Below are 13,851 nucleotides of genomic sequence, written 5' to 3'. Positions count from 1 at the left end.
AAGGGAAGAAGTAGTGGCATCATCTGTCATCTGACTCATGAATCAGCCAGAGGCAGCGACCAAGAAGCATTGTGCCAAATAATGCTACTCTGGATTGGATCCTGGGAATCTGTTCCAAACAAACAACCAAGTGGATTTCCTTCCAGCCATACATTCAACCGCCACTGTGGCACTGACTCTTGCACTGAAAGGTTTCAATCTTTGTTCTTTATAACATACCTTTTTTAAAAAAATAAGGGCGCACATATATGTGTGAATAGATACATTAATGGCTCTGCAATATAAATTGTTTAGCTATTCATTGATATATACTGGTACTTTGCCCCCTTTATTCCTGAAGTGTCTTTTGTTGCCAAAGGCATCCTATATCCATTAGGCCTGCACTCCTAACTACGTTATGCTAACCTATGAAATTACGGTGGTGCCTCGCAAGACGAAAAGAATCCATTCTGCGATTCTCTTCGTCTAGTGGTTTTTTCGTCTTGCGAAGCAACCCTATTAGCGGTTTAGCGAATTAGCGCTATTAGCGGTTTAGCGGCTTAGCGGCTATTAAAGGCTTAGCGGCTTAGCTGCTAAAAGGCTATTAGCAGCTTAGCGGCTTAGAAAAAGGGGGGGGAAGCGGAAAAAAATCGCAAGACTTGCAAGACGTTTTCGTCTTGCGAAGCAAGCCCATAGGGAAAATCGTCTTGCGAAGCAATTCAAAAACGGAAAACCCTTTCGTCTAGCGGGTTTTTGCGAGGCATTCGTCTTGCGGGGCACCACTTTAATCCTAATTCATTCAGTGAGGCCTACTCCCAGGTAAGTGGGGTTAAGATATCAGTCTTATTCTGCTTCCTATTGTGAATTTTGGGGAAGCGGGTGGCGCTGTGGGTAAAAGCCTCAGCGCCTAGGGCTTGCCGCTCGAAAGGTCGGCAGTTCAAATCCCTGCGGCGGGGTGCGCTCCCGCTGCTCGGTCCCAGCGCCTGTCAACCTAGCAGTTCGAAAGCACCCCCGGGTGCAAGTAGATAAATAGGGACCGCTTTATAGTGGGAAGGTAAACGGCGTTTCCGTGTGCGGCTCTGGCTTGCCAGAGCAGCGATGTCACGCTGGCCACGTGACCCGGAAGTGTCTCCGGACAGCGCTGGCCCCCGGCCTCTTGAGTGAGATGGGCGCACAACCCTAGAGTCTGTCAAGACTGGCCCGCCGGGCAGGGGTACCTTTACCTTTATTGTGAATTTTAAACAGCAACTAAATGCAACATTCACTATTGTTCTTTTTTGCACAGAAAGAAATGTTATCATGAAGCTACTGGGAGAGGTCACCTGGACTTTGGGGGATTGTTGTCCCCAGTAGCCTGACGACACCCAGCTCTAGTTCTCCTTTCTGCCCAAGTCCAAAGCAGCTTTCTTGGTTCTCAACTCATTCTGTCATCACTAAAGGATGAGGGCCAACAAATCCAGGCAAGACGAAGGTGCTCTTGGTCAGTGTCAAGGCTTCAGCGAATCCCATGGTGGCCGCAAAGAAGCAGATAAGAAAAGAAGAGTTCTGACCAATTAGTTTATTCAACAATCACAGCGAGAGACAAAGGAATGTGTCTCTCTCTCTAGAAATGTTGTCGCTCCAGGTAAAGTCCCACCCCCTTCGTCTCTCTCATACTACATCATCCTCATGCCGGTTGGTCTGGGCTTTCTGTCTCTCGGCTCTCTCTTCAGCTACTCTCGCAGCACGCCTAGTCCTGGGTGAGGGGGGCTCAGGAATGCTTTCCAAAGACAATGAGTCTGTCGGCTGCCTCTCTCCTGCTGCTTCCCTTTCTTCCTGCTCTTCCTCTTCTTGTATTTCCCAGCTTCTGCCCTCTGCAGACTGTGAACTATGCCCTTCTGCAAACCACTGCTCTAAATCGACACTGTCCTCCTGGTCTCAGGAAGGTTCAGGAGAAGGGGGAGCAGCCCCCCCTCACTCCTCCCCAGTCCAGCCCCTGACAGTCAGTCACAAGGCAGGACAGGGAATAGGGATTCGGTTTGTGCTGGATGGGGTAACACTCCCCCTGAAGACACAGGTTTGCAGTTTGAGTGTGCTCCTGGCTCAGACCTAAGCATAGATGCCCAGGTTTCAATAAAAAGACAATTTTAAAAAGGCTAGCAGTAGAAACACGTGTTTGGGAATCTGAGTACAGAGTATTCAATCCACAGAGTTGAAGATTCTCTTTTTTGATTTTTTTAAAATTGATTTTACAAATATAGAATCACAGTGGTACCTTGGTTTGCAACCGTTTTGGATTACAACCACGTCAAACCCGGAAGTGCGTGTCCCTTTTTTTTGGATTACAACCCTTTTTTTTTTTTTTGATTACAAAAAGCGTGCCTTGGGTTACAACCTGTTTTGGTTTACGACCAGTCCTCCAGAACGGATTTTGGTTGTAAACCAAGGTACCACTGTATAACAATCCACATACATATTCATACATAGAGATTACCCCTAATCTCACGACTTCCCCCCACCCCCTCCAATGGTCTTAATTTCAACATTAAAATCTTCATATTATTGCATAATCTATAATTTTCATCAATCCATGTTATCCAAGATATCTGTTACATTACAAGTGAGATTAAAATCCTGCTAATGTATCCATCATTTTACAGTGGTCTCCTAAATAAACTATAATTTTTCCTTGTTCTTTTTTTGAAGTTTTTGTCCTCTTGGTTCCTGAGCTTTCCAGTCACATTTCCAGGGACTTTGCCTTCTTTCCATCTCTGGGCAAATAGCATCCGAGTGACTGTTGTCCCGTACGTAAAAAGTCTTTTCTGATCTTTTGAAATGCTGGTACCTATAATTCCTAATAGAAAAGCTTCTGGTTTTTTTTCTAAGCAAAAGTTATTTTAAACATTTTTTTCCCATTTCATTATATATCATCTCCTAGAAAACTTTTATTAGCTTAGACGTCCACCACATATGAGAAAATGTAGTGCTGAAGATTCTCAACCCTGGATTAGGTGATGTTCTCAACCGCAGGGCCAAACCGCCTTAGTGAGCCAGGAGCCTAAGGAAGAACTCTACAGAAAGGAGGTAGTCAGTGGTCAAAGAAGAAGAGTGCATACATATTTTGAGTGCCCAGCTCTTTGGTGGGAGCAGCAGGTTCTCTCGGTGAAGAAGGCTCTACTAGGAAGCATTGTCCTGCTAGAAATGTCCCTGCAAACCAAGGATCAGCCGAGGTCCCAGAAGTCTCTACATCCTAAGGGGTCCAGCTTGTCAGTCCTACTTTGGTCTGCCTTGGGCCAATGCTGCGTAAGTACAGCTTTCAGGTATCCTGTCAGCATCGGGTACCTGTGTGGATTTCAGGGCCCCGTGGTTCAGGGCAGCGTAAGAAACTCCATCAGGGTCTTCTCTGCTGTCGGATTCCAGGGACTATGAAGAGGGGAGGAAGAGGGAGATATTTAGCATGCAGTCTCTGCCACTACATCTTCTAGAGCAGGGGTCAGCAACCTTTTTCAGCCATGGGCCAGTCCACTGTCCCTCAGACCTTGTGGGGGGCCGGACTATATTTTGGGAGGGAAAATACAGTGGTACCTCGCAAGACGAATGCCTCACAAGACGGAAAACTCGCAAGATGAAAGGGTTTTTGGTTTTTTGAGTTGCTTCGCAAGACGAATTTCCCTATGGGCTTGCTTCGTAAGATGGAAACGTCTTGCAAGTTTGTTTCCTTTTTCTTAAAACCGTTAATACAGTTGTGACTTGACTTCGAGGAGAACCCTGGTGTGGTAGCCTTTTTTGAGGTTTTTGAAGACTTTGGTGATTTTTGAATCTTTTCCAGAACTTTTCCGAAACCGTGCTTCGCAAGACGAAAAAATCGCAAGACGAAAAAACTCGCGGAACGAATTAATTTTCTCTTGCGAGGCACCACTGTAAACGAATTCCTATGCCCCACAAATAACCCAGAGGTGCATTTTAAATAAAAGTACACATTCTATTCATATAAAAACACGCTGATTTCCGTACCGTCCGCGGGCCAGATTGAGAAGACAATTGGACCGCATCTGGCCCCCGGGCCTTAGGTTGCCTATCCCTGTTCTAGAGGGACAATGGGAATGATGAATGAGAATGTGTAAATGACAGGAATTTGAACAGCAACTTCCAGATAGTAGCAACTGGCATCTGGGCAGGGGCAAAATCCCCCCTAGGAGGATCACGCTGCTGCGCCATGAATGGACCCACCCCCCAAGGATTGCGCCCCGCGTTGATTGTCCCGCCCTGTGGAAGGATCACCCCACCCCGCCGCTCTGGGTGCAGGAGTGGCAGGCTCCGCCACTGCACCTGGGACTGCCACTCAGCTCTCAAGAAGATGAGTGTTACTTGGCACTCTGCACATGCTTGCACGCCCACAGTCAAATGAGCCTATTGCTAAAAAATAAATAGAATGTTGCCGGAGAGGATCACACTTTCTTTCTTTTTTGGCATAACTCTGCCACCCCTAAGGCTAAAGGGGCCCATTTGCAATGCAGCTCCCCTCTCCACAAACATCTGGTATAAAACTGAGCTGCTTTATACACTGTCACTGAATCCTAAGTGCCCCAGGACTTTCACATTGAGATGCATGAATAAAACCACACCCCTATTGGGATCCAGAGGTTATAATTGCCAATGGCGGCTTTCAGTCTGACACCTGAAGTGTTTCACATGCTATATCTTTCTCTGTCTCTATGGCCTGTTTTCTCCACCAAATTGGTTAGAAGAAGAAGACGAAGAGGAGTTTGGATTTGATATGCCGCCTTATCACTACCCAAAGGAGTCTCAAAGCGGCTAACATTCTCCTTTCCCTTCCTCCCTGACAACAAACACTCTGTGAGGTGAGTGGGGCTGAGAGACTTCAGAGAAGTGTGACTGGCCCAAGGTCACCCAGCAGCTGCATGTGGAGGAGCGGAGACGCGAACCCGGTTCCCCAGATTACGAGTCTACCACTTTTAACCACTACACCACACTGGCAGAGGTGTGCTTTTTTCCTTCTTAGACTGAAGGGTCTGGAGTGTGGGAGGTTGGCAGGATGTCCACAGTCATAAAGGTTTTCGTTTACAGGGAAGTTTTTCTTGCTAGGAAAGCTTACTATGTTCGGTGGTTGGCTTCTTTCGTGGGCCGTGGAACCTGCAGATCAGAAAGAGAGCATGAGATTCTTGGCCCTGTTTCAGAGCAGCACTGTGGGTTCTGCTCCCTCCCCATGTAGCCTAACTCTTAAGACCAGCCTTCCCTAACCTGGTGCCCTCCAGGTGTTTTAGACTACAAGTCCTATCAGCCCTGACTATTGGCCATGCTGGAGTTGTCATCCAAAAACTTCCATTGAGGTGGGAAAGCCCGACTTAGACCTTTCTCTTCATGGATGGAGAAAACTTCTTGCTTCCTTTCTGTGAGGCTGTGTGTCACTCAGCATTGGAAAAACTTCTACCAAGGTAACCCATAAACTAAATTGCTTTTTAAAATAAATTTAAATAACACACATAGAAATTTTTTCGTCTGCTAGAGATGCAAAAAGATAGCTTGCTGTTCAGGTCACTGAAAACCTAGTAAAAAGGTAAAGGTACCCCTGCCCGTACGGGCCAGTCTTGCCAGACTCTAGGGTTGTGCGCTCATCTCACTCTATAGGCCGGGAGCCAGCGCTGTCCGCAGACACTTCCGGGTCACGTGGCCAGCGTGACGAAGCTGCAGCTGGCGAGCCAGCGCAGCACACGGAACGCCGTTTACCTTCCCGCTGGTAAGCGGTCCCTATTTATCTACTTGCACCCGAAGGTGCTTTCGAACTGCTAGGTTGGCAGGCGCTGGGACCGAACGACGGGAGCGCACCCTGCCGCGGGGATTCGAACCACCGACCTTTCGATTGGCAAGTCCTAGGCGCTGAGGCTTTAACCCACAGCGCCACCCGTGTCCCTTCACTGAAAACCTATACTGCTACAAAAACAGTTTTGCATGCTTTCATCTCTGCCACTGTAAAGCAGTCCATTCAGAAGTCCACTTACCCTTTCTGCCTTTTCTGTACAATATAAAGGCAAGTACCAGCAGGAAGAGAATCAGAAGGGAAAGTCCAGCCGCAATGCTTGCCCACAAGATGACTGCAAATCTGTCTGTAAAGCCAGGTTACAGTTAGAATGCTACTAATGCTTATTCTGCAGTGTCCAGTGGCTATTAGGAATGATCCTCTTATTGGCCTTTGGATCTATCAATCAACCTCCACAAGACCGCCTCCCAGTTCCCATACATGCATCCATTCGCCCCTGCATGACCACATCACTCAGGACTAGTCATGATGGCCGTCACAGGCAGTATACCTCTGAACATCTATTGCTGAAGATCATGCGCACGAGAGGGCTGTTGCATGCATTAAGCTGCTTGTGGGCTTCCCATAAGCTTCTGGGTGGCCACTCTGAGACGTGAATGCTGGACCAGATGGGTCTTGGGTCTGATTCTGCAGGGGTCATTCTTATGACAAAAGCTTTCTATCTACTGCACAGTATGGACACCCGCCATCTTTGGCTGTGCACACACCAGAAAGCTAAAGAACTTTTAAAGCACCATGCTTTTTTAAAAAGAATTATTTGATCAGTTTTTCAAGACAAACAACAACCGCAAAAGACACTACAACAAAAACCATAATAACAATAATAACACAATTTGACAATTCAGATTAAATACACTGATATACCTATGACTGCACCCTTTTAACAATATTTTCCCTCCTCTTTCTCCTCCCACCACTATCGGCCTTATTGTAAAGCACCATGCTTTCCCATAAATAATCCTAGGAAAGCCTTGAGCATGAGTTTGACCAAACTGCGGGAGGCAGTGGAAGACAGGAGTGCCTGGCGTGCTCTGCTCCATGGGGTCACGAAGAGTCGGACACAACTAAACGACTAAACAACAACAACAATACCTTACAGACTTATGATTCCCAGCATCTTTATCAAACCACAGTTCTCTGGATTCTTTTGAATAAGTCATGTGCTTTAAATGGTGTTTATGCCATCCATCCATCCATCTCTCTCTCTCTCTCTCTCTCTCTCTCTCTCTCTCACACACACACACACACACACACACACACACACACACACACTGAATTTCCTTTACACTGGGAATATATGTGCAGATGAAGCAATCCCATGAGCACGGCAAATTGGTTGGGGTAACTGCTGCCATGCCAGAAAGGAGAGCACCAGTTTTGAAGTTGGAATGATCCATGTGACTGGTCCCAGCATCATGGTTGATTAAATCACATTTATTCTCCAGCAGGATGCAGGGCCAACCCAAGATATTGGCCTTCCAGCCAATGATTACATGACACAAGTGCAGAAAGCCATATCACATTCCCTTATATGCCCCCAAGTAAGTGAATATTGAGATGGGCTCCCTGCTATCTCCATGTACCTCCATCTCCCATGCACCTCACCTTGGATGCAATCATCTTCATTTCTGATCTAGCCTCTAGTAACCGGTTGCTGATGTAAACCCAAACACCCAGTTCCTCCATTCTTTGTAATGTGGCTCAAGGTTGCCTAGGGAGGTATTTGGCTTTGACAGCCATAATCCCTAGAGCTCATGCACAGAGATTGAGAGTTAGAAGAAAGGTGGGAGAAAGATCTATGGAAGCGCCTTACCTGTCACAACCAGTTCCATGGGGTCACTTGACTCTGACCAAAGAAAGGAGTCACCTGTGCGGTAATATCGGCAGGTGTAGCTCCCTCCATCCTCCAACTTCACTTCAGAGAAAAAGAACTTGGTTGCATTTCTGTTCCCTTCTGCCTCCTGTGATGCTATCAGGTTGTTTGATTTGAACAATGAGAAGGTCACATAACTCTTTGCCCCCTGACACTCAATGCTGACATTCATCCCAGTAGAAATCTGCTGTGTTGGTGTCAGAGTGATAGAAGGTTTAGAAAGCCAGGGATCTAGTGTTAGGAAAAAGAAAAGAAAAAAACAGCAGAGAAAGGACTGAGACATGTTGCTTGTCGTGCATTTAATGCATCCTGCTAATTTGCATCAGATCAAAAGACCTGCTTGCTATGCACAAAATCACCTTCAATTGACATGTAATGGATATAATGTGCAGGCACACTGTGCAAAGAGAGTAGCATCCAAATACTTTATCTTCCAAATTATTTCAGCTTCATCTCTCTTCCCCCCCCCCCCGCCCCTTGATGGTGCAAAGACATGTTTGAAAGTATGGGCAAGGTGAATCACAATCTCTGAAGCTAAAGGGCAGGAAGGGAGGCTGAAACATATGCTAGTTCCCTGAATATTATCCCTGCCCCATCAAAACCAGTAGCTGGTGAACTAATAATGCAGAGTGCATAAGAAAATGTGCCTTATACTGAGTCAAACCATTGGTTCATCTGTCTTGGCGTTGTCTGCTACACTGATTGGCAGAGGCTCTCCAGCGTTGCAAGCATGGATCTGTCCCCGCCCTACCTAGAGATGCTGACGATTGAAGCTGAAATCTTCTGCATGCAAAGCAGATGGTCCACCACTGAGATAGGGAACATGTAGCCATCCAGATGTTTCTGTGTGTCTTAGCCAGCATGCCCAATGGTCAGGCATGGTGGGAGTTGCAGCAGAATCACATCTGGAGGGCCAAAGGTTCCCTTTCCCTGCTCTACCACATCATTGTAGCAAACTATGTACCACAAGTACCACAGAATAACACAACAGCAGTCTTTTTTCCACTTCTGGGTGCAGTCTATTTGGATTACGACCAGTAAGCAGGACGTGCCTCTGCTTTTCAAAATATAAAATGCTATATAAACATACATTTCCCCAACAGTATATTAAGATATATTAAGACATGTAATCATTATTTTTTGAACTATATCCCAAGACACTCAAGCCAGCATAATGGTTCTTTACCTCATTTTGTCCTCACAACAAGAGTGTGCTTGAATCTCATCCAATGAGTTTCACACCTGAATAGGGATTTGAGCCAAGTCCTAGCCAGAACCATCAACTGCTTCATCACGCTGGCAATGGACTCTCTGACAGAGACTTTCAACTTTTGGTGAAACTACGGTTCCCAAACTGCATGGAGGAAGCCATGACTGCTAAAGTGGTATAAGAGTCTTTGGTGTGGATGCGACCCAAGACAGAATCTCACCTGTGATGTTGATGTACACTCTGTCACTGTAGCTTGAGCATCGCTGATTGAAGTCCAAGTCTGATTGGAAGCAATAGGTACAAAAGTAGATCCCCCCATCAGTTCGTTTAGCATTGAGAATGGGAAATAAAATACTGCCTGGTTCCATCTTCTGGATCTCACGGTTACCCCAAGAATCTTCCCTCAGCAGAGTGAATTCTGCCATTGGCTTCTCTTCACTCGTACAGTGGATGGTTGCATTTCCCCCCAGGGCAATAATTTCATGTGAACTCACTGAGATGGAAGGTTTGGGATAGAAATGCTCTGAATGGGAAAGAGAAGAAGAGGGGTGTTTAAGGGCTGGTGCAACTCCAACATTCAGCAGAAGGCAGAACTACAATCTTCTAGGAATGTGATATAGAAAGAGAATGAGAGAGAAGATGCATCATTTCCTTCTGGTTGAAGATGCAATAAATTTGACCTGCACTTTAGTATCATTTGTGAAACTGGCACACCAAGACGGAGCTGAGCCCTCACCTGTTATGTTGACGTAAACTCTGTCGCTGGAACCTGAGCATTTTTGAACTTGGTCTTGAATGAAGCAATATGAACACCAGTAGATCCCTCCATCTGTTTGCTTGGCATTAGGAATAAGAAATGCAGGACTTAATGAATCAGTCCTAGAAAACAAATGCCCCAGAGTCCCTTCCTTGAAGAGATAGAAAGTTGCTTGTTCACGGTATTCATTTCTACGATATTCATTTCTACAGTGGATGAAGAATCGTGTCCCTGGGACGACGAGAGGACTGGGACTCACAAAGATGGCAGGCTTTGGAGAAAGGTCCCCTTGAAAAGAGAGAGAACTGATATTCAGAAGGTGGAACATCTGCAACTGTATCACTCTGTAAAATAGGAAACTTGCTCTTGGAATATCTGTTCACCTGGGACAGAGAAGATGAGTGGCAATGCCATGTGCAACGGCCTGACTCTTGTCGCATGTGGCAAGAAGGGAGGGGGCATTCTGGCAGGAACGGAAGTGGGGGGCGTGCAAGGAGTGGCACATTCCCATTTTGCCTCAAATGATGACACAGGATGGCCCCCTCCTGTCTGTCTGCAACACCCATGTGCTCCATGGGGTTGTCTGTAGAGACATTCCCACCTAGACATATGCAACCAGTCGCAATCACGCAGAGTCCTTACATGTGTGTCCACACAGTGGATTCTCTGCAGACAACCACATGTAACATGTGATTGTTGCCTGAAGGAGTGGGGACATTAGGGTTAGGGCTTAAAATGAGAAACTGCTTAGCTTTCAACCTAAGTATGTGCTGCACATGAATAGGTCTAAGGACAGAGCAAAACTCTCACCTGTTATGTTGACATAAACATTATCGCTGAATTCTGAGCATTTATTTTCATTAAAGCAGTATTTGCACTTGTAGAACCCGCCATTGGGTTCTACATGTTTGGCATTAGAAAGGGGGAAATCTGTATAACGTGAGGCAGTCTTAGAATCCACAGCCGCTGAACTCCCTTCCTTGACAAGCTGGAAGGTTGCTTCTGAGTTATATTCAGTCTCACAGTGGATATAGAAATCTTCACCTAGGATGACCTGAGAACTTGGTCTCACTGAGATGGAAGGCTTTCGATAAAGCTGTCCTGGGAAAGAAAGATAACAGAAGTGAGATTTGGAAGGCAGAGCAGTAGCAATGGGAGACTTGTAGACTTGTATCAGGGTACAAAAATCCACAAAAGTGTGGTACGTATATTCATCAGTAACATTTTCCAATTGACATATATCTATATTTTCACATATTCCTCATCACCATCCTGTTTTCTGAAGAAGTAGGAATCATATTTTGAATTGAGCAACAGCTGGAGGGCCAACAATATAGCCTTCAACCAATGACTCACTTCTGAGATAGCAGGGGGGGGCGGGAAGGCTCTTTAACTTCCCCTTCCCTGTTGACACTGGAGGAGGACAGGGTGGAGAGGAAGTGGAAGAGTCCAGAACCTAAGGTCCTTTATGTTGCTCGGTTGCTCACTCTCCTGCATAAGCCAAGACACAGGAGACAGGCAGGACAGCGCCAGTTGCCATTCATGCAGCCGGGAGGCAATGAAAGAGAAGGTTCTCCCTTAGTATCTGGTGATGTTTACAGTGGGAGGGGCAGGACTAAGAATCCCTGTGTCTAAACAGCCCTTGCACCCAAGAGAAATAAACTGAAGTGGATAACTGGGAGGACGGTTTCCTTGACAGGTTGTCTAGAGACAAATAAATATGAGCAGTTCAACTTTTCTAGAAAAAGTGGTACCGGAAATCACCATGAAAGCCTCCCTTGTTCTCTGATAATGGCAACTGCCCCCACCTAAAAGATGCTGGAACTGAGTTCCGACTGGAAAAAAGCCTTGAATATGAGACAGAGAAAGTCTACCATGAGAAAAGTAGTCCTGGTTGGAGGAGTCTACGGCATTTAGTTCCCATTCTTCTCACCCCCTATTTTTTATCACCATTCTCACGGCTGACTGACACTCACCTCTGGAGATCTGCCACTGCCTGGTCAGCCAACACCCTGGAAAGGAGAGGATCCATTTAGAGTCAAGATATGGGAGCAACAGAAATGGAAGCCGGGCCCCCAATCTCCCAGGCCTGCTCTTGCAAACACTCTGATCCCACTGCGCTCCAAGGAGTGATACCAACCTAGAAAGAGGATGCTGGAAGGGAATTTCATGGCGTGGCTTCTGTAGCCAGCAGTTTCTTCTGCTGTCTCCCGAGTGAAGATCTCAGCTGGAGGCTGTTGCCGCTGAAACCCAGCAATGTTCTGTGATGCAGCTCTTCCGCAGAAGAAATGACTCCTCTCTGATCGGCCAATGCTGTTGTCCTTCTTCCGTTACCACGGCTGCCTGATCAACCACATCCCTTATTAGTTTGCATCTATCTGATGCTTGCTAAACCAGAGGAAGTGAAGGGCTGAGTGTTTGACGTGGAACACAACTCCTATTTTTAATTTCTCTAGTTCTCAGAGAGAGAGAGAGCATCTCAGTAGTATTGTTGGGGCAAAATAAATCTAGTATGCCCAGTTGTACACCATGGCAAATTCAAGCTCTGGTCACTTACTGCCTCCTCCCCAAATATATTGTGCCTATGTTGTCACTTTGGTCCCTCTTGGTCAAAAAAGGACATTTAAGGAACAATTAGGAGACCTGGTGGTGTGTCCCTCTGTACAGACTCACAGATACATAGTGAGTGAGTTGTTAGTTTAAGCTCCACAGAGGCATTGGGACTGCAGTTATGGTGGCTCCCCACAGTAGAGGAACGACCAGCCCCCAAATACAGTATTTGGCCCATTCATCAATCTGATCTCAGTTGGGTGCGAAATGTTTAAAGACAGATTTGTTTCTCCTCCTCCCAGGTTTCTCCTCCTATCTTTTTATTGCCCCCGCTTAGAGGAGCTCATCCGAACAGACTGTATTGAAACGGTGGTTGGTTGGCCCTTGTGAAAGGCGTGAGGAAGCCATGCCTGGATCTGAGCACTTCTCCAACAATGTGAGATATTTGTCTGTTGCCCGTGCTTCTTACTAGGGGGGCATGGTTTGCATTTTGTTAAAATAACCTTGTAGTAACCCACAGATTCACTTGTATTTCCCACCCACAATTGTGGGGGTGGTTTACATCCCAAAATTCAGGACAGCAGTGGAATTTCTACCCCCTTTTTTTCTTTCTTCACTAGTTTTTGCCATTGCGGCAGCAAGTGTAGCAAGTCTCCCAGGGCACGCTAGAGCGTCTGGAAGGGCACTCCTTCCCCTTGTACACCTTCCACATGGTCACATCCACCAGCTACACAAAAAACTGTTTATGACCAAAAAAAACAACCTTGTCCCCTGCCTTTGCCAATTACGGTAAACTAGGGATATTTCATTTCATTTCCTTCAGGAGATATGCACTAGAATTCTTCCATGCTGGCTCCAGCGGCGTAGCTTGGGTTGTCAGCACCCGGGGCAAGGCAAGTAATATGTGCCCCCTAACCCGGGGCAAGGCAAGTAATTTGCGCCCCCTAACCCGTGGATTTGCGCCCCCTAACCCTACAAATCTATGCCTATGAATGATGGTCCCTCTCTCTCTCTCTTTCTCATATTCCAATTGATTCCCATTTCCGCCGATCGATCCCCGAAGCTCTCACCCAGCGAAATTCGTGCGTAATTATGCTTCGCCATCCCTAATCCTGCCGCTTCCACCGGGAAATCATGACGGTGCGTTTCTCCTCTCCAAACTTTCCCCGGCCCTTTGCCGGCCGGCGAAGCCCTTTTGGCTACGAACTCCCCTCCTTCTCTGCCCGCTTCCGACCCCACCTCCCCGTCCAGCCTCCCTACCTCCTGAAAAAAGGCGCCGGCGCCGAGCAGGACACCCCCGCGGCCATCGGAGAGAGGCGGGGCCGAGGGAGGCAAGCCAATGGGCGAGGCGGGGGTAGGTGGCCACAGGGGCGGGCGCTGCCGCAGTCCTCGGGTGGGCAAGGTAGGAGCAGGTGGTGGCTGGCCGGCCGCTCTGACAATAGGGGCGGGCTGAGGGCACGACGGGGCTGGGCCCTCTGGACTCATGCCCCCCCCCAGATGTTGCGCCCGGTGCGGCCGGCACCCCTGGCACCCCCCACGCTACGGCACTGGCTGGCTCCACACAACAGTTTTCTGATCCCATACCCCGAAAATCCTCTCATTTCCCCCGCTGGATTTCAGGAGCTGCTTTCTCCCTGAGGATGGGCATTTGGGAGTTTGCTACT

The 13,851-nt window shown here is 47.2% G+C and overlaps 1 protein-coding gene across 2 annotated transcripts; it reads right to left on the bottom strand.

Annotated features, from left to right (window-relative positions):
- Nucleotides 1–1,522: 1,522 nt before the first annotated feature.
- Nucleotides 1,523–12,728, bottom strand: LOC114583226 (leukocyte immunoglobulin-like receptor subfamily A member 2). 2 transcript variants are annotated; one of them, XM_077917087.1, is made up of 9 exons: nt 11,778–12,728; nt 11,614–11,649; nt 10,448–10,738; nt 9,617–9,925; nt 9,101–9,403; nt 7,611–7,901; nt 5,979–6,083; nt 5,075–5,112; nt 1,523–3,381 (listed from the first exon to the last, which is right to left on the bottom strand). In XM_077917087.1, the coding sequence occupies exons 1-9, from the start codon at nt 11,806–11,808 to the stop codon at nt 3,232–3,234; spliced, it is 1,554 nt and encodes a 517-aa protein (XP_077773213.1). In that variant the 5' UTR covers nt 11,809–12,728; the 3' UTR covers nt 1,523–3,231. The 2 variants fall into 2 exon arrangements, with proteins under 2 accessions (XP_077773213.1, XP_077773214.1); XM_077917088.1 differs by having other exon boundaries at nt 9,101–9,160.
- Between the last annotated feature and the right edge of the window lie 1,123 nt (nt 12,729–13,851).

This window comes from Podarcis muralis, chromosome 13 (genome assembly GCF_964188315.1).
Source record: "Podarcis muralis chromosome 13, rPodMur119.hap1.1, whole genome shotgun sequence".
In the NCBI taxonomy this organism is placed as follows: Eukaryota; Metazoa; Chordata; class Lepidosauria; order Squamata; family Lacertidae; genus Podarcis; species Podarcis muralis.
The sequence above is the reverse complement of the archived record's forward strand: the minus strand, read 5'-3'. Positions and strand labels throughout refer to the sequence as shown.

Excerpts from the sequence above, each read along its gene's own strand:
- LOC114583226 (XM_077917087.1), bottom strand. The coding sequence starts at position 11,808 with ATGAAATTCCCTTCCAGCATCCTCTTTCTAG. Across the intron at positions 7,902-9,100 it reads AGTGTACATCAACATCACAG|ATCCCTGGCTTTCTAAACCT; the intron begins GTGAGATTCTGT and ends TCCTAACACTAG. Across the intron at positions 6,084-7,610 it reads CATGGAACTGGTTGTGACAG|ACAGATTTGCAGTCATCTTG; the intron begins GTAAGGCGCTTC and ends CTGGCTTTACAG.